The 20,339-nt window shown below is 41.1% G+C and overlaps 1 protein-coding gene across 11 annotated transcripts in view; it reads right to left on the bottom strand.

Annotated features, from left to right (window-relative positions):
- Positions 1 to 20,339, bottom strand: part of MBNL1 (muscleblind like splicing regulator 1) — a 209,371-nt gene that overhangs the window by 36,732 nt on the left and 152,300 nt on the right. For all 11 annotated transcript variants that reach the window (XM_040428118.1, XM_040428111.1, XM_040428114.1 and 8 more), the window contains 2 exons: positions 11,836 to 12,006; positions 4,396 to 4,587 (listed from right to left, as the gene is read on the bottom strand). In XM_040428118.1, the coding sequence (XP_040284052.1) occupies positions 4,396 to 4,587; positions 11,836 to 11,904 (261 nt within the window). In that variant the 5' untranslated portion in view covers positions 11,905 to 12,006. The remainder of the gene's footprint in view (positions 1 to 4,395; positions 4,588 to 11,835; positions 12,007 to 20,339) is intronic.

Genomic DNA, 20,339 nt, shown 5'->3' with positions numbered 1-20,339 from the left:
ATTGACACTTTTCAACTCCATAGGATAACATGGGGAAAATATTTAAGCTGTGGATTTTCTGGTGGATTTTTCCATCATATGTGAAGGCACCCTTACAATGCTCTTTGGGGTGGTCACCTAGCTATCCATTCTACTCAGTGCTATGCAACCACTGAAGACATTATCTTCAGGTGCCTACCTTTCATACCATTAGAGTATATAGCCTTTCTTAAGAAATTATCTTAAACATATAAATTGTATAAAAAAAACATGTTTGCTGCTCCTTTGATTTTAGTGCATTATGGTTATCTTGAGGAGCAACAAACTGTAACAGAACTCAGTCTGGCCTACTGTTAAATTGTAAATGATAAATCTGAATCTACACTGAACCAAAATATAAACGCAACAATTTTGGTTTTGCTCCCATTTTGCATGAGCTGAACTGAAAGATCTGAAACATTTTCTACATACACAAAAGATCCATTACTCTCAAATATTGTTCAAAAATCTGTCTGTGTTAGTGAGCACTTCTCCTTTGCCGAGATAATCCATCCCACCTCACAGGTGTGGCATATCAAGGTGCTTATTAGACAGCATGAATGTTGCACAGGTGTGCCTTAGACTCCTCACAATAAAAGGCCACTCTGAAATGTGCACAGTTTTGCCTTACAGGGGGGAAGGGGTCAGAAAACCAGTCAGTATCTGGTGTGGCCACCATTTGCCTCACGCAGTGCAACACATCTCCGTCGCATAGAGTTGATCAGGTTGTTGATTGTGGCCTGTGGAATGTTGGTCCACTCCTCTTCAATAGCTGTGCGAAGTTGCAGAATATTGGCAGGAACTGGAACACACTGTCGTATACGCCGATCCAGAGAATCCCAAACATGCTCAATGTCCGGTGAGTATGCTGGCCATGCAAGAACTGGGATGTTTTCAGCTTCCAGGAATTGTGTACAGATCTTTGCAATATGGGGCCGTGCATTATCATGCTGCAACATGAGGTGATGGTCGTGGATGAACAACACACAACAATGAGCCTCAGGATCTTGTCACGGTATCTCTGTGCATTCAAAATGCCATTAATAAAATGCACCTGTGTTTGTTGTCCATAACATACGCCTGCCCATACCATAACCCTACTGCCACCATGGGCCACTCGATCCACAATGTTGACGTCAGCAAACTGCTCACCCACACGACGCCACACACGCTGTCTGCCATCTGCCCTGAACAGTGAAAACTGGGACTCATCTGTAAACAGAACGCCTCTCCAACGTGCCAGACGCCATCGAATGTAAGCCTTTGCACACTCGTCGGTTACGACGACGAACTGCAGTCAGGTCCAGACCCCGATGAGGATGACGAGCATGCAGATGAGCTTTCCTGAGACAGTTTCTGACAGTTTGTGCAGAAATCTTTTGGTTATGCAAACCGATTGTTGCTGCAGCTGTCCGGGTGGCTGGTCTCAGACGATCATGGAGGTGAACATGCTGGATGTGGAGGTCCTGGCTGGTGTGGTTACACGTGGTCTGCGTTTGTGAGGCCGGTTGGATGTACTGCCAAATTCTCTGAAACGCCTTTGGAGACGGCTTATGGTAGAGAAATGAACATTCATTGCATGAGCAACACCTCTGGTAGACATTCCTGCAGTCAGCATGCCAATTGCACGCTCCCTCAAACGTTGCGACATCTGTGGCATTGTGCTGTGTGATCAAACTGCACATTTCAGAGTGGACTTTTATTGTAGGCAGTCTAAGACACACCTGTGCAATATTCATTCTGTCTAATCAGCACCTTGATATGCCACACCTGTGAGGTGGGATGTATTATCTCGGCAAAGGAGAAGTGCTCACTAACACAGATTTAGACAGATTTGTGAACAATATTTGAGAGTATTGGGTCTTTTGTGTATGTAGAAAATGTTTCAGATCTTTGAGTTCAGCTCATGCAAAATGGGAGCAAAACCGAAAGTGTTGCGTTTATATTTTTGTTCAGTGTAGAAATGTCAGATGAAAATGATGGAGTACTGCGGCAGTCCTAAATGTCACATACATGCCTTACATGTCCATCTTAAGGAGAGGAAACTGGAAGCAAAGAAATAGTGAACGGATGAATGGTTAAGTATAACTATGATGAAGAGCGGAGTCTATCATGAGAAAGCAGAAAGGTGATCCAAAGGTAAAGTTCTATGGAAAAGGAAGGCATCAAGCGTAAAGCACATAATATGATGAGCAGAATGGAATAATCTGTTACACAAAGCATAGTAGAATAAAATGAGCTCAGTCCTAGGTAGATACAGTAACATAATAACACACCACTTGTCTCTTCTACTAACCTTTCAATTTGTCAGTCTTGGAGTATATAGCATTCCAAACAGTAGATCCTCCTTAGCTTAACATTGCATTTTGAGGCCAATACTATCACTACTGACAACCAAGACATGGAGACTGCTGCTTGGAATGGTATACACTTCAAGGTATCTGCTGGATCAGTGGAATAAAGAAGTAAGTCATAGGGTCTTCTTTCTATATCAGTGTTCCTCAACTCCAGTCCTCAGGGATCAACTGCTGGTCATGATTTAAGAATATCCCACAGAATGAATACCTCTAGGTAAGTCCTGATGCATGGAAACTAGTTATATCACCTGCTCAATACTAAGGAAATCCAGAAAACGTGACCGGTAGGTGTGTCTTGAGGACTGGAGTTGAGGAACAATGCTCTACATGACAAATTTGACTATGTACATCAACAAAGAATGAACAGTAGTCATTATTTTATATTATCTGATGTGCAAAATGCAAAATGTTAGCCTGTATAGGTGTGCTATAAAAATGATAGACATTTATAGTATATCCCTAGGACCATCTTTATGTTCCCGATTGTGCCGTTTGGTCTGATAGAACCTGGCTGTGAAGAGGAGGAGGAGTAGGAGGAGAATTATGAAATATAGCTAAGCTCAGCTTGGCTGTTCATATCAGCCCAAAGACTATAAAGCACACGTGCAGCCAACTCTCTCCTTCTTCTTCTTCTTCCTTCTGGTAGCCAGGTTCTGCAAAGTTGATAGGCATGACTCAGAGTCCCTGTTCCATTCATTTATCTAAAGAAATACCATAAATGTCTATTGGCAGAATACCCCTTGAATTTAACCCATAGCTATAGCTATAAAAACTTTTGCTTCATATTGATACTTTCATGAGGTGTTTTCCCCTGTAATTTTGACTCCTTTGGATGTCCTAGTTACAGTGGAAAAGTGAAAAAAAAAAATAATATCAATGTCCCCCAGAAGTCTTTTAACAACCCTTTTGGAGACATATTATGTAGCAACTATAAAAAAATTAAAAAAAATAAGTTAAAAATAAAAAATGCAAATAAAATAAATAAAACAAAAAAATAAAAAATTTAAATAAAAAAAACATGCTAACCAAAACCATTGCCATCATCACCAGATTCATGCAAAACTATATATACATATTATATATCGAACTGACCAACACAAAATAGGAATTCCATTTTAATCATGTATTTTGATGTTGGTTTGCATATTAAAAAAAAAAAAAAAAGCTACATGCCATGCCTCTTTCTTGTAAAACCACAACTTTTTGCTGTTAAGCACCACCATTTTTGTGGACTAGGTGCAGAAAAGTTTCTCTACACATTCTTGCTACACTTTTTGGAATAATTTACAATAAAATCTAGGTGCACTCACATTAGTAAATGTGAGCCCGTGTCCTATATACTATTCCTTCTTTACTGTAATTTATAAGGTCAGTCTGAAGTGAGGGTCCCTTTAATGAATGTCTATAGGCATCTCTGTTGATTTTAGATGCTTAAGACTATTTAGAAAATTGAAGTGTAAAAACCCCAATTAGTACAAGATGCTCTTGTACATCATTCTAAAATAAGTAGCCAAAAAGCATGTTCTCATGGTGTACTAAAGAAATGGTAAACTAACAGGTTCAGCTCTGCTACATCTGGACCTATATATGATGCAACAAAACAGAATTTTTAAGCATTTGCTGTTGAATACACCTTGGTTACTATCACTTGGCAACCAAAGTAGTTTGTTGTCTTCACAGCGTGGAATGGATGACTCCAACTAGAAGCAATTAAAATGTGCCACAAGTCAGCATACAGGATGGTTACAGTGTAGATAATTAGGTCACCTGAAAGTAGACTCTTCAGTTAGCCTAGTAGCACACAAGGGGTTAATAATAGTCGAGATTTCATTCATAAAAGCATTTCATGGTTCAAGGACTTTAATGCATCTGAATGTGTGAAGACTGTGGTTATTACATCTGATGTTCTTTAGTGACAGCATAACCAACTAAAATGTATGTTTTGCATTTATTACATTCTTTAAAAAAAAAAAAGACATCCATGTTGTTAGGTGATTACGCTACGTTACATTGCTCATACCTCCAGTCTGTCGGTTCTCATCAATTTCTGTGCGGCAGACGGTGGCATTGCGACTCCAGGGTTTCCGGCAACAAGCACTTGTGTTGTAGGAAGGATTTCAGTTTGTACTAGGCCCGGTGATACAGGACCCAGGTATGGATTAAAGGCTGCTGTTGCATTGGTGGCTAGGCTTGGTGCCATTGAGAACATTGGCTGGAAAAGACAAAATACTATCAGGGTAACATTGTAACTTGCTAATAATTTCTAAAAATCAAATGGTGACGCATAAAGGTTTTGGGGAAGATTTATTGAAATGGTGGAAAGGAAAACTGGCTTAATTGCCTAAAGCAAAAAAAAAAAATTGCCAAAAAAAAAGCTCTGAAAAATTAAAGGTGAAATCCCCTTTGTCTCTTTGGATATATATAAAACCCCAAAGAATAAAAACATACTATGTTTAACTGAATGTATTTTAGGAAGATATTTTACATAGCATGGTGCCATACAGAAGCAACAGTGTCTACATCCCTATTCTATGAAACTGTAGAGATGCATGGCTCTGCTGTGTGCATAAGGTTTTAGTCTTCAATAGTAACTATTGTTTCATCCCCCCTCCCCATAAATTAATAGTACAGGTGAATATAAGAAAGTTTGTAATATATATTATCAGAGAAAAATGCTTCCTTCTCCTCTTATCAGGCTGCTCTCCTTCCTTCTGCTTGCCTCTAAGTCTCATCTATCTTTGGAAAATACAGGCTGCCTGCTTACTGAAGGATCAAATTACATAGAACGCTAAAGATAGAGGAGAAGGAGGTGGGAGGGGCTGCTGGAAATAAGCAGAAGCATAGAGACTGACACAGAGACGGCTGTTGGCTTGTAAATGATTTACTGTCTAACTTTACTGTTGGGTTTACATCTAAGGTTACTTTCACACTAGCGTTCGGTTGTCCGCTTGTGAGCTCCGTTTGAAGGGGCTCATAAGCGGCCCCGAACGCATCCGTACTGCCCTAATGCATTCTGAATGGATGCGGATCCGCTCAGAATGCATCAGTCTGGCACCGTTTGTCCTCCGCTCCGCTCAGCAGGCGGACACCTGAACGCTGCTTGCAGCGTTAGGGTGTCCGCCTGGCCGTGCGGAGGCAAACGGATCCGTCCAGACTTACAATGTAAGTCAATGGGGACGGATCCGTTTGAAGTTGACACAATATGGCTCAATTTTCAAACGGATCCGTCCCCCATTGACTTTCAATGTAAAGTCTGGACGGATCCGTCTGAAGCTACTTTCAGACTTAGAATTGTTTCTACAATATAATGCAGACGGATCCGTTCTGAACGGATCCCAAGTCTGCATTATATGAGCGGATCCGTCTGGGCAGACCCCAGACTGATCCGCTCTGAACGGTAGTGTGAAAGTAGCCTAAACAGCTTCTATGTGCTTCTGGGTCCATGTCTCTGCCCTGCAAAATATAGCACATGTCCTGTCTTTGGCTGCATCTTGCAGATCGTGGATTCATTGAAGTTAATGGATCCGCACCACAATGTGGGGTGCACATGGCTGGCGTTCGTGTTTTGCGGATCCGCTGTTTGCACTGCATGGACAACCGTGGAACAGTTGTCTGAATGTGGTCTTAAAGAGAGATTGCAGACCAAAAAACTGCTAAAAATGGCAAATAAAATGTTTTTACTCATGTACACGTACATGGCAGATTATTCTGAAAATTACCTAAAACAACAGTTAGGCCCCTTTCACACGGGCGAGTATTCCGCGCGGATGCGATGCGTGAGTTGAACGCATTGCACCCTCACTGAATCCTGACCCATTCATTTCTATGGGGCTGTGCACACGAGCAGTGATTTTCACGCATCACTTGTGCGTTGCGTGAAAATCGCAGCATGTTCTATATTCTGCGTTTTTCACGCAACGCAGGCCCCATAGAAGTGAATGGGGCTGCGTGAAAATCGCAAGCATCCGCAAGCAAGTGCGGATGCGGTGTGATTTTCACGCACGGTTGCTAGGAGACGATCGGGATGGAGACCCGATCATTATTATTTTCCCTTATAACATGGTTATAAAGAAAAATAATAGCATTCTGAATACAGAATGCATTGTAAAATAGCGCTGGAGGGGTTAATTTTTTAAATAATTAAACTCACCTTAATCCACTTGCTCGCGCAGCCCGGCATCTCTTCTGTCTTCATCTGTGCTGTGAGCAATAGGACCTTTGATGATGTCACTGCGTTCATCACATGGTCCATCACATGATCCATCACCATGGTGATGGATCATGTGATGAGCATAGTGACGTCATCAAAGGTCCTATTGCTCACAGCACAGATGAAGACAGAAGAGATGCCGGCTGCGCGAGCAAGTGGATTAAGGTGAGTTTAATTTTAATTTTTATATTTTTTTAACCCCTCCATCCCTATTGTACTAAGCATTCTGTATTCAGAATGCTATTATTTTCCCTTATAACCATGTTATAAGGGAAAATAATACAATCTACAGAACACCGATCCCAAGCCCGAACTTCTGTGAAGAAGTTTGGGTTTGGGTACCAAACATGCGTGATTTTTCTCACGCGAGTGCAAAACGCATTACAATGTTTTGCACTCACGCGGAAAAATCGCGCATGTTCCCGCAACGCACCCGCACCTTTTCCCGCAACGCCCGTGTGAAACCAGCCTTACACTTTAAAGTTTAGAAGAATTGATATATTTAAAACAAAACAAAAAAAATATACATAAACCATATTCATTTCCAGTAAGGACTGGAAGATCTTCTAGAAGAATCATCTGTCAGACTCCTCATGAAATGATCTGAGTGTCCAAGGCCAAAAGGAATGTAAAAAATTTTGTAGTGGTGGATACGACACAACACATCCCACCCTCTTGAATCTAGAACTCCCTGTTCCCTTCAAGTGTAAAGTAAAACTCAAAGACTGCCTTCAGTGCTAGGCAGCCATCCAACCACTTTCACAGATGTTAGCACTGTGTCTGTACACAGATAAATAGAATCATGATCTATGTTCCAAAGGCTTCTGTTACACTGCCTTTCTGTGTGTGAATTCGAGTTTATTCATTGAACCTCTTAGCACTGTGCGGCACTGTAGAGGTTAACTCCCTCTAGATCTGTGGCCAGGTGCTAGGCTGAGAGGTCCTGATAGGCACTGCTCTATACTGTATGCTTACCTGTGTGTCCCACCTCTTGCCTGTGCAATAGGTCTCCAAAGATCTGCCAGATCTGCCACTCTTCCTGCTGGAGCATGTACTAGAGCTATAATCTATTTGCCTGTCTCTGTACCTGGTATGCCTGTCTGTCCTAACCAGTGTTTGTGTCCCTGGTCTGTTGCCTGTATTCTGACCTAGCTCCATGTGTCCTGGCCCTGGACTGTCCTTGAATTAGCATGTACTCTATCTGCCTGACCTTTGCCTGGTTCTGTTTGTATGTTTAGCCTGTTCCTCTGGTGCTCTGCACTGGTGTCTTTGTGGGTCAGCTGCTATCTACACTGGGATTATTCTGTGTGTAGCCAACTATAGTAACTTATTCTTCATTCACATCTGTGTTGGGTATTTTAGCAGAGAAAACTGGTATCACTTCAGTTGTGTTGCAGCACACGGGTACAAATCAGACCAATTGGAACTTATACTGTATGTTCTCACCATGGTTTAATGGGTTCACTGCAGATACTGACAGGGAATGTTCCACAGGATTGGCGCATAGCAAATATGGTGCCAATATTCAAAAAGGGTCCAAAAACAGAGCCTGGAAACTATAGGCCGGTAAGTTTAACATCTGTTGTGGGTAAACTGTTTGAAGGTTTTCTAAGAGATGCTATCTTGGAGGATCTCAATGAAAACAAGCAAATAACGCCATATCAGCATGGCTTCATCAGGGATCGGTCATGTCAAACTAATTTAATCAGTTTCTATGAGGAGGTAAGTTCTAGACTTGACAGCGGCGAATCAATGGATGTCGTATATCTGGACTTCTCCAAAGCATTTGACACTGTACCACATAAAAGGTTAGTATATAAAATGAGAAAGCTCGGACTGGGAGAAAACGTCTGTATGTGGGTAAGTAACTGGCTGAGCTTTCACTAGAAAAAACTGCAACGATTCAATCCACTCGGTGGGATCTTTCTCAAGCAGTCATGATAACAGAAATGGTGCTCAAGTATAGGTATATATACACACCCACATAATAATTGATTAACAAGAGCAATTAGTACAGAAGTATAAATAAAAAGTGATATATTGTGAAAATAAATATACAAACATAATTAATAGTGTATATAAATCATGACGCAAAAGCATGTGTAAAACTCCAATCATCTAGTACAATTATATAGTATAAAAGTACAATAGATCATAAAGTGTAATCATTACCAGATTAAAAACATATGTGAATCCACTTGTGATATCAATTAAAAACATCAGTGTATTATATAGATAAAGTGTATAAACACTAACCAGTATGGAGAATCCTCACGGCTTGAGCGTCTACTGAATCACATTGCACATGTCCACAATGACCTCCGATCACATGATCCGCTGACATCAGCAGGTCATGTGATCAAGCGTAAGAGGCGCAGTCTGCGCCAGCGTATCACGAAGGTCCCAGTGTATAAAATACCATCACTAGGCAACATCAAGAGATGCTCACTGTCATGCAACGTCATGCAACAGCCTATGGCTAGAGCGCAATGGTGAAATAGCTCATAAATAGAAAAATCTAAATCTTGTGTATACAATTACAATGTATCAGCTGCATATATTTTTTTTATGTGTATATATATATATATATATATTTTATGGGGCACAGGTTAGGGCAATAGGAGTTGTTAGCTTCTAGGTCAGACAATCCCTTTGACAAGGCTACCATATATTTTATTTTTTCATTGATATTTATTTCTATCTGTAATCATGTTATTAAACTGTACTTCCACATGTAAAAAAAAAAAAAGGCAGCTAACCGGCAGCAATGGTCGACATGCATTGTTTATGTTATTTTATATTCTGCATCCAGAGCTGAATTCCTGGCTGGTACTGTTGTGATGTCCTGTACATTTCTCAGTGACACATTGTAAGTAAACAGAAATGAAGTGCCTTGTGGTGACCTTTAAGAGGCTGCCTGTTATAATACCCACTCATTCATTAACTCAGAGTTAAACAGACGAATTCTGGTGGCCCTCGCTATAGAGAGAACATTGCATACAGGTTTATACAGTTCCATATTCTTAACAAACACGAGTTTGTGAGCGTTCGCGTGTTTGATTTCAAGTGTGTGTTTGTATTAAGTGTGTGACTTTAGATTACTTGACTTCAGATTCAGGAGGGGACTACAGTAAATCTGTGTCTTAGTACTGCACTGTATTGTATTTTTTTTTTTTTCTTACGTAATCCTCATTTAGTATGAGTTCCATTATTGACAGCGCAGTCCAGTGCACATCTTGTCTAATGTATGCAGTCCTGGACGAGCCGTTTGAGGGTGCATATCTTTGTTCAAAATGTGAGCAAATTGCCAGTTTGGAATTGCACATTGAGTATCTAACCGGGTGAGTTTTAACACTGAGAAGCGTTGGTAATTTGGAACAGAGTTTGCTGCTCACTGAGCAGGCACTCTATAGGGTAGATGTGGAAGAGGGTGGTAGTATGAAGGATCAGGAAAGTGAGGAAGCTAGCTGGGTAACAATTAAAAAGCAGGGTAGAGGGAAGAGTGCCTGGGAGGCTAGCCCTGATCTGACACACCCGACAAGTTGCAAGGTTGGTAGATAAGGGGGATGTCAGTTCAGGGAGAGCACTGCTGCAGCTGGACAATTCCTCTGCCAGTCAGGAAAATGTCAGCTCCAGTAAGTAGGGGACCAGGAGAGCAGGGCAGGCCAGACAGGTACTGGTAGTGGGAGACTGAATTATTAGCAGTACAGATAGGGCGATCTGTCACAAAGACCGGGATCGTCGAACGGTGTGTTGTCTTCCTGGTGCTTGAGTTCGATACATCGCGGATCAGGTTGACAGATTGTGGTGCCAATATTCAAAAAGGTTCCTAAAAACAGCCCGGAAACTATACTCCAGTAAGTTTAACATCTGTCGTGGGTAAACTGTTTGAAGGCTTTCTAAGAGATGCTATCTTGGAGTACCTCAATGAACATAAGCAAATAACTCTATATCAGCATGGCTTCATAAGGGATCGGTCATGTCAAACTAATTTAGTCAGTTTCTATGAGGAGGTAAGTTCTAGACTTGACAGTGGCAAACCAATGGATGTCTTATATCTGGACTTCTCCAAAGCATTTGACAATGTACCACATAAAAGGTTAGTATATAAAATGAGAATGCTTGGACTGGGGGAAAATGTCTGTATGTGGGTAAGTAACTGGCTCAATGATAGAAAACAGAGGGTGGTTATTAACGGTAAAAACTCAGATTGGGTCACTGTCACTAGTGGAGTACCTCAGGGGTCAGTATTGGGCCCTATTCTCTTCAATATATTTATTAATGATCTTGTAGAAGGCTTGCACAGTAAAATATAAATTTTTGCAGATGACACTAAACTGTGTAAAGTAATTAACACAGAAGAGGACAGTATACAGCTACAGAGGGATCTGGATAGATTGGAGGCTTGGGCAGATAAGTGGCAGATGAGATTAAACACTGACAAATGTAAGGTTATGCACATGGGAAGGAATAATGCAAGTCACCAGTACATACTTAATGCTAAAACACTGGGTGGAAAAGGACCTAGAAATTTTGGTGAACCGCAAACTAAGCTTTAGAAACCAGTGTCAGGCAGCTGCTGCCAAGGCCAATAAGATAAAAGGTTGCATCAAAAGGGGCAAAGATGCCCGTGATGAGAAACATAGTCCTGCCACTTTACAAATCACTAGTCAGACCACACATGGAGCACTGTGTACAGTTCTGGGCTCCTGTGAACAAGGCAGACATAGCAGAGCTGGAGAGAGTTCAGAGGAGGGCAACTAAAGTAATAACTGCAGTGGGTAAACTACAGTACCCTAAAATATTATCAAAATTAGGGTTATTCACTTTAGAAAAAAGACGACTGAGGGGAGTTCTAATAACTATGTATAAATATATCAGGGGTCAGTACAGAGATCTCTCCCATCATCTATTTATCCCCAGGGCTGTGACTGTGAGATGGGTTGTTGATCCAGGGAGTTATTCTGATTGCCTGATTGGAGTCAGGAAGGTATTTGTTCTCCTAAAGTAATGAAAATTGGCTTCTACCTCACAGTTTTTTGTTTTTTTTTGCCTTCCTCTGGATCAACTTGCAGGCTGAACTGGATGGACAGATGTTACTATCTTACTATGTATATGTAAAAAGGAGTAGTGGAGGATCAGAAAATGTTTGATCGTATTCAAAAACATCAGTTATCGGCTCATATACAATATCTAAAATGAAAACATATTCAAAGGCCTTTACTTGGTAGAGCCAGCCGAATGACTTACCATAGGTTGAAGTTGGGTACCAGGAATCATTGCATTGGCTAGCTGCATTTGCTGGGCCAGCATGGCCATATTCTTTTGCTGAATCAGGTTATTCCGTCCATTTATCTCTAGCTGTGTTTTTAAGTGTGGTGGTGGATGGAGATATTTACAGTTCTCTCGTGAACAGCGACCCTAGATGAAAATAAGAAGAAAGAAAAAGACTCATTATTATTTTCTAATAAAAGTAGCAATGTAATTCCACAACTAGAGAGAACATTAACTTCTTTAAACTTAAAGAGAATCTGTCATCAAGTAAGGTTTATATAAGTAATGCTATGATGCTGTTGTGCACTCAGATATGGTTTAAAACATACCTTTGTTACCCTTCTGTGCATTTGTTCTCGCCAGAAAATGATGTTTGTTCTATATGCAGATTAGGCACAAAATGCCAAGAAGGGCGTTTCCAAACTTCCAAAGAGTCCAAGCCCACCTATTTAAATAGCCCAATACCTGCCCCGTGTGCTCCTAACTCCCTGCGATGTCACCAATGCCCCCCTTTGCCTGTAAGGTCACTTCTCTGCTTGGCCCTGCGCACTCCAATGCATAGTAAGAGCATTGGCTTCTCTATATGTAATGGACATGCGCAGTGCCGCTGTCTTCATCATTTCAAGATCACGGCGCTCCCATAGTGACGAGGCCACCTAATTGCATACAGGATAGACATTTTCTGGCAAGAGCAAATGCATAGAATAGTACTAACAGTATGTTTTAAACCATGTCTGAGTGCACAGCAACACTGCAGCATTACTTACAGATGGCAAATATTGGAGACAGATTCCCGAACATACAGTCTGATCTACCAGCAGTATGGTATACAGCAGGAGGAGCTCATCAGATTAATATATACTTTTGCAGAAAAGATTTAGGAGGATTTATTAAGACCAAAGTTTTAGACGCCGGTGTTAATAAGGCCCTACGTTCGCGGTGGTCTGCCAAAGTTATGTAGAGGCGCCAGCTGGCGCTACATAAATATTGCGGATTGACTGCCGCTTCTAAATCTACGCCAGCAAGGGAGCAGAGTTTCTTCGCCCACACCACACCCCCTTTTTTAGACCTGGCGTGAGCGGGGAAAAGTCGCAGATTGCGGCACAAATAACCTTTGCGCCCCAATCAGTTTCAGACATACGCCTTATATAGAGATTTTTCTGGTTAGTAAATTACATCCTTAGTGTAACTTGTATTGTATTTGTTTATTTTGAACCTCTGATCATTTGTAGTTTAGAAGTCCAGAGGGAAGGACCGCCCACTGGACTTTTAAACTCTTAAATAGAGATGGTCTTGCGGTTCGCCCGGCGGTCGTTTCACGACGAACTTTGCGCGTTTGCGATTCACTGAACATGCGGACATATGGCGATGTCTGCCTGCGCCATATTCTTTTGCATTGCGTCAAACTTTGACCCATTACACATCCATCAGGTGGGACAGGTAAGCCAATTGAGACATTTTAGCACATGTACACACCCTCACCCTATAAAAGAACCCGATCTGGCAGCCATTTTACATTCGGTGTTTTGCCAGTGTAGGGAGAGGTTGCTTTGTGGAGCAGGGACAGACTGTTAGGGACACCAAATGCTAGCTAATAGGGCCACAAAAGTATTTTTAAGTACTGGTATAGGTGTGCTATAGATCGGTGTGATATACTGAGGGGTGTGATATACTTATAATATACTTTCTAACATAGAAAGTATATTATAGTACCTTTGCAGAAGTTGTGTGCAGTTCTGCTGAGATACCGCAGCTATACAGAGGGACAAACACTATATAAACAACTAATTGCAACTGGTGTGATATACCTGTTGCCCCCCAAAAAAACTGATTCAGGGGTGTGATATACCTATATTATACTTTCTAACATAGAAAGTATAGAGTGCATTTGCATTGTGCAGCAGTTGTGTGCGGTTCTGCTGCGATACTGCAGCTATATAGAGGGACAAGCGCTATTGGAACAACTATTTGCAACGGGTGTGATATACCAGTTGCCCCCCAAAAAAACTGATTCAGGGGTGTGATATACCTATATTATACTTTCTAACATAGAAAGTATAGAGTGCATTTGCATTGTGCAGCAGTTGTGTGCGGTTCTGCTGCGATACTGCAGCTATATAGAGGGACAAGCGCTATTGGAACAACTATTTGCAACGGGTGTGATATACCTGTTGCCCCCCAAAAAACTGATTAAGGAGTGTGATATACCTTCTTCCACAAAATACTGATCGAGGGCTGCGATATACCTGTTGCCCCAAATAAACAGGGTGTTATGAAATAAAATAATTGAGGTGTGTGATATATCTGCTTCCACAAAATACTGATTAAGGGGTTCGATATACCTGCTTCCACCAAATATTGATTAAGGGGTGCAATATACCTGCTTTCACAAAATACTGATTAAGGGGTTTGATATACCTGCTTCCACCAAATATTGATTGAGGCCTGCGATATACCTGCTTCCACAAAATACTGATTAAGGGGATTGATAAACCTGCTTCCACAAAATATTGATTGAGGCCTGCGATATACCTGCTTCCACAAAATACTGATTAAGGGGTTTGATATACCTGTTCCCACCAAATATTATTTGAGGCCTGCGAAATACCTGCTTCCACAAAATACTGATTAAGGGGATTGATAAACCTGCTTCCACAAAATATTGATTGAGGCCTGCCATATACCTGATTCCACAAAATACTGATTAGGGGGTTTGATATACCTGTTTCCACCAAATATTATTTGAGACCTGCAAAATACCTGCTTCCACAAAATACTGATTAAGGGGATTGATATCCCTGCTTTCACCCAAAAATTTATTGAGGCCTACGCGATACCTACTTCCACAAAATAATGTTTAAGGAGTTTGATATACCTGTTTCCACAAAATATTGATTGAGGCCTGTGATATACCTGCTTCCACAAAATACTGATTAAGGGGATTGTTAAGCCTGCTTCCGCCAGATTGTGATTGAGGCGCCTGCGATATACCTGCTTTCACAAAATACTGATTAAGTTTTTTTTTATACCTGCTCCCGCAAAATATTGATTGAGGCCTGCGATATACCTGGTTCCACAAAATACTGATTAAGGGGATTGATATACCTGCATCCACAAAATACTGATTGAGGTCTGAGATATACCTGCTTCCACAAAATACTAATTAAGGGGATTGATATACCTGCTTCCACCTAATATTGATTGAGGCCTATGAGATACCTGCTTCCACAATATACTGATTAAGGGAATTAATATAACTGCTTCCACAAAATTGTGATTGAGGCCTGCGAGATACCTGCTTCCACAAAATACTGATTTAGGGGTTCTATATACCTGCTTCCACAAAATATTGATTGAGGCCACAAAATTTTGGAATGGGCCCCTACCAGCAACTTCTTCACAACTTTCCTCCTACCATGCGACCCTCCCTCCTGTGCCTAGTCAAGATTGCGCTCTCAGACGAGAATCGGCAGCAGCACAGTCCGTTTTCTACACGTATATACTGCATGTCAAGTCAGTGTATATAATGTCATTGTCAATACTGTTAAGGGGGCCCTGACAATAAAATCTTTTGGTCCTCCTCCTGGGTGGGCTCCTTCTGAGTTCGGGCCTCAAAGCAGCCGCTTCCCCTGCTTTCATTATAGCTACTCCCCTGGATAGTAAAAAGATACATGTAGATAGACAGACCGATAAATAGAAAGTTTTTTTTTTTACTTCTGAATTGTTTTGATTTTATTTCTCCATCCTTTTAAACCCTGAAGGAAGTTGATAGACATGGTCACGCTCACTATGACTTCATACTGTATTGACTGTCACTGTTTATTTGTCATGTTTCGGGTGTGAGAATTGGAAACAACTTTTAACAGCGTGCTGCTTTACTGCCTTCTCAGGAGCTGTTTTCTTCATCACCTGCCCCCATACTAGCACCTCTTGTTTTGTACGATTTAGCTCTGTTATAGGGATATTGTGTGGATCCTAATCACCATTCACATCAATCTATACATTCTAAATATTTAACCCCTTAAGGACCTGTGCCGTACATGCACGGCGCAGACGTCCGTGACTTAAGGACCAGCGCCGCAGATATACGGCGCTGTGATTGGGCGGGTGCAGGAGCTGCGCCCGCCCGATCAGCGGTGGGGTCCAGCAGTCACTGATAACTGGACCCCTGCTGCATGGGCCGGCTTCGGTGAAATTATCGATGCCGGCACATTAACCCTTGATGTGCCACGGTCAGCACTGACCGCGGCGCGTGCAAAGTGTGGAGGGAGGGAGAGAGCAGCCATCGTGTCCCTGCACTGCTGTGATGGGGACCAGATGGCAGGGAAGGCAGCCCGATGTCTTCCTTAGGCATCGTGGCTGCCTTCCGTGACAGCCTATGAGATCCAGCCCCCTGGATCTCACAGACAAGCAGGCTGCAAGTGTATTACAGTCTGTAATACACTTACAGCCAATGCATCACAATACAGAAGTATTGTGATACATTGTAAAGGGGATCAGACCCCCAAAAGTTGAAGTCCCAGAGTGGGACAAAAAATTAAGTGTAAAAAATTATTAAAAATAAAGTTTTACAAAAAAAAATTCAAGTTTCAAGTAAAAAAAACAAAAAGCGTCCTTTCTCAAAATAAAGTAACAATAATTCTAAAAAAATAGGGAAAAAAAAGAAAAGTAGACATATTAGGTATCACCACATCCGTATCGACCGACTCTATAAAAATATCACATGACCTAACCCCTCAAATGAACACCGTCAAAAAAATAAAATAAAAACTGTGCTAAAAAAACTTTTTTTTGTCACCTTACATCACTAAAAGTGCAACACCAAGCGATCAAATCACCCAAAAAATAAAAAAAACTATGGCTCTCAGACTTCCTAAAACATAATTTTTTTGGTTTAAAAAATGCTGTTAAGTAAATTAAAAAAAGCATACATATTAGGTATCACCGCGTCTGTAACAACGAGCTCTATAAAAATACCACATGACCTCAGGTGAACACCATAAAAAAAAAAAAATGTCAAAAAAGCCATTTACTGTCACCTTACATCACAAAAAGTGTAATAGCAAGCGATCAAAAAGTCATATGCACCCCAAAATAGTGCCAATCTAACCGTGACCTTATCACACAAAAAATGATATCCTTCCTAAGACAATCGCCCAAAAGATTAAAAAATCTATGGCTCTCAGAATATGGAGACACTAAAATATGATTTTTAGTTATCACCACATAAAGTGACACATGTAGGATTTGAAAAAAACGGGCTGGTCCTTCATGTGAAATATGGCAGGGTCCTTAAGGGGTTAAACTTTAGGTTAGCCCACACATTTAAAACTTTTTTTTTTTTTTTTGTTACTCATCTTTTTCCTTTTCTGTGCATAGTCAGAAGCTCACATTAAATAATCGCTTGCTTCTCTCCAGATGACAATTACTTCTTGTTAACCTCTTCTTTCCTTGCTTACATAATAACCCTTCACATATAGCCCCAGGGATAATGTACATATGGAAATGTGATGCCCTCAGAATTTCCTTCTCCAGAGGTAAAGCTCTGTGATTCTAGAGTAATTCTATTTAATTCTAGAAGTAGGGATGGATGAATGAATGAGCCGTTTCTACTGCTTCACTATGAGATCATTATACCAGCACTGAGGGGAGTGGAGCAGGGAGGCTACTGAGCATGTTACTCCACCTCTGAAAGTAGGAGATGGTGGACCAGAAGGATAAACAGCAGGGGGTGCTACCAAAGAGGAAAATGTCATGTACATACAGAAACTAACAATATATTTATTCCATGCATATTGCAATAACACTTCATTTGCAATGCCCTATACAATGAATAGTAATACTTTTTGTGGGATAATCCCTTTTTAGGTGTTTTTTTTTAGCAAACTGCCAAAGCCCTGATAAATAATAAAAGCCCTTCCACTTACCTTTCCTTATCTATCACTGCCACGCTTTTCTCCATCCTGGGCTGCAGCCAGTGACTCATTATGGTGCTGGCAGCAGTGGTGTATGGTCCAAGTCCGCTGAGGTCAGTGACTGGCTGCAGCAGTATACAGAACATTACTGCTCCAGCCTGGGAAGAGGAACGGCTTGGCAGCACAGGTTCAGAGTGGGTGGTAAAGATTAGTGGGAGCACTTAAATTATTTTATTACGGCTCAGGCAGTTTGCATTAGTAAAAAAAAAAAAAGAATTACTTTGACAACTCATTTAATGTGAATGATCATTTTATATGATATTTCTGGTTGATCACCTAAGCAGCACTAGTTTGTAGGCATGTGAATTTGTTCCAGTATTTCCATATTTCCTTCAGATCTCAATTGAGATAGACAATCACATGCAGGCAAATAGTTTCTTTGTCATTCACTGCAATGTTGTTCATATGTTAATACTCCACAATAATACATTTCTGCTTCAGTCTGCCATTAAAATGTCAAAGCTATTAAATGGTCTGTAAATGGTTTCTTAAAAGTTCTAAATCTTTATACGAATTGACAGATAATGCCTTCTCCCCTATTCCCTGTGAATACAGAACGAGCTTCATTATGAACACAAGTACAAGTGATTCACATGACAGATACATCAGGCTCAAATGACTAATCAGCTTGTGTAATTGTAGGAACAAAACCAAGCTTTGCCACTGAATTACTGTACCATACTCGGAATATGATAAGTAGACTAATGCTCCCATCTGTAAGGCCTGATGCACGGGACTGAGCCATATGTACAATCTAGGGGAGAATAGTACCTCCACTATAAGTACAATTTTGCCTTCAGAAGTACAGCAGGACCCCAAAAAAGTCTACGGGCACCCTATGAACTTTCTATATAACAGGCAGATTGTACAGAGCTGTAATATGACCTTGTGCATGATGCTCTGAAAATACAAATACAGTATAGTACATGCATATTGGGCTAACCAATCACAGCGCAGCTTCCATTTTCCAGGAGCACTGGGCTAAATGAAAGCTAGGCTGTGATTGGTAGACAGTTTCGGAAATCTATCCCATTATCTTTAGAAAAAGCTTAATTTTGACGGGTTAAAAGAGTCTAAGGAGATATTTTTTATTTCTTCTATAAATGCCCCCTGGCATCTCCACGAGTTGCCCTAGGTTAACAGAAATTATTATGACAAGAGGTATGCATTAATAGAAAGATATAGTCCCATTCCAGCCAGTTTTGACTAAGCTGTCCCATCAAAATCTAAGTTGATGGCAAATAATGTGCAGAGAAAGATAAAGGGACTATATACTGATAAAGTCCAAGGACATTCTAGTTACCAGAACCTTGCAGAATATCATAGATTTCTTAAAGGGGTCTTCTAGCTTTCAGTAAATATAAGGCATGATAAAAGGTAACCCCCTACTTGGATCTAATAAAAACAAGTCTTGGTACTCTTAGAGGCACTCAGTAAGGGCGCGAATATATAAAACACGGATCTGCAAAAAATAGTCCATGTGACATCCGTATTGCATCAGTTTTTTTTTTGCAGACCCATTGAGGTGAATGTGTATATCCAGGACTTATGTTACTAAACTCTTTTACCCCGTTACAACCTGTTAACTGTATTTGTACGGTCATCTAATGTGATTTATCTTATATTCTCACAAATGTGCATATTTTAAGCCTGTTACATGTATTTGCTGTAATTTTCATGTTCACCAGCAGGTGGCAGCAATGTGTCAGCAGGGCCTTAGTAACAGTTTAGCATATCTAGACTGGAATAGTACATTCCAGTTTAGCTTCCCCCGTCTTTGAGGAGGTGTGGAATGTTCCCACATCCTGCCTCATGGGTGGGGAAGGAAGTTCAGTTAGTGTGCCAGCCACCCCGGCTAGGGGAAGGCTGTGCAAGTAGGAGCTCCCAGAAATAGGGATCCCAAGCCAGGATTTTGTCTCGGCTGAGACCAAAGATCACCATTCCAAGTCTGAGCCTTTCAGCCTCAGCTGGTGTAAAGCAAGCAGCCACCTCCAGAACTCCAGGAAGAACCATCCCCTGTGAGCACAACTGTGAGTACCATCCAGAGACCAGGACAAGCCAAATTCCTGCTCAGCTAGTCAGTCCCATATAAAGCAGAAGATAGACAGAGCAGAAGACAGATTCCTGCCATATTCTCCAGGCATATGATAGAAGCAGAAGAGATAGTAATCCCTGCCACATATTGCCAATACCTGCTGGGACTAAAGACTATTGCTGTATCTCATGTGGATTAATGCTGACTCCAGTAAAGACAAGTTGAATTATATTCCAAGTCTGGATCTCATTCATTGCTACCAAATCCCTCAATTACTCCTACTAGCAACACTCATTTTATTGCAAGTGAGCCAGGATCCAGGAGTCCAGCCGTACCAAGGTAGGAGACACCGTTGACACTATACCTACTGCTATACAGATCACACAAAAATGTAAGATAGGACAGCACCACTTACTTGGATACACTCAAGCAACTATGCGGCGGTGCTCGTGGCATCAGGTCTCGGCCTC

Source organism: Bufo bufo, chromosome 4 (genome assembly GCF_905171765.1).
Source record: "Bufo bufo chromosome 4, aBufBuf1.1, whole genome shotgun sequence".
NCBI lineage: Eukaryota > Metazoa > Chordata > Amphibia > Anura > Bufonidae > Bufo > Bufo bufo.
This window is presented reverse-complemented; position numbering and strand designations above follow the sequence as displayed.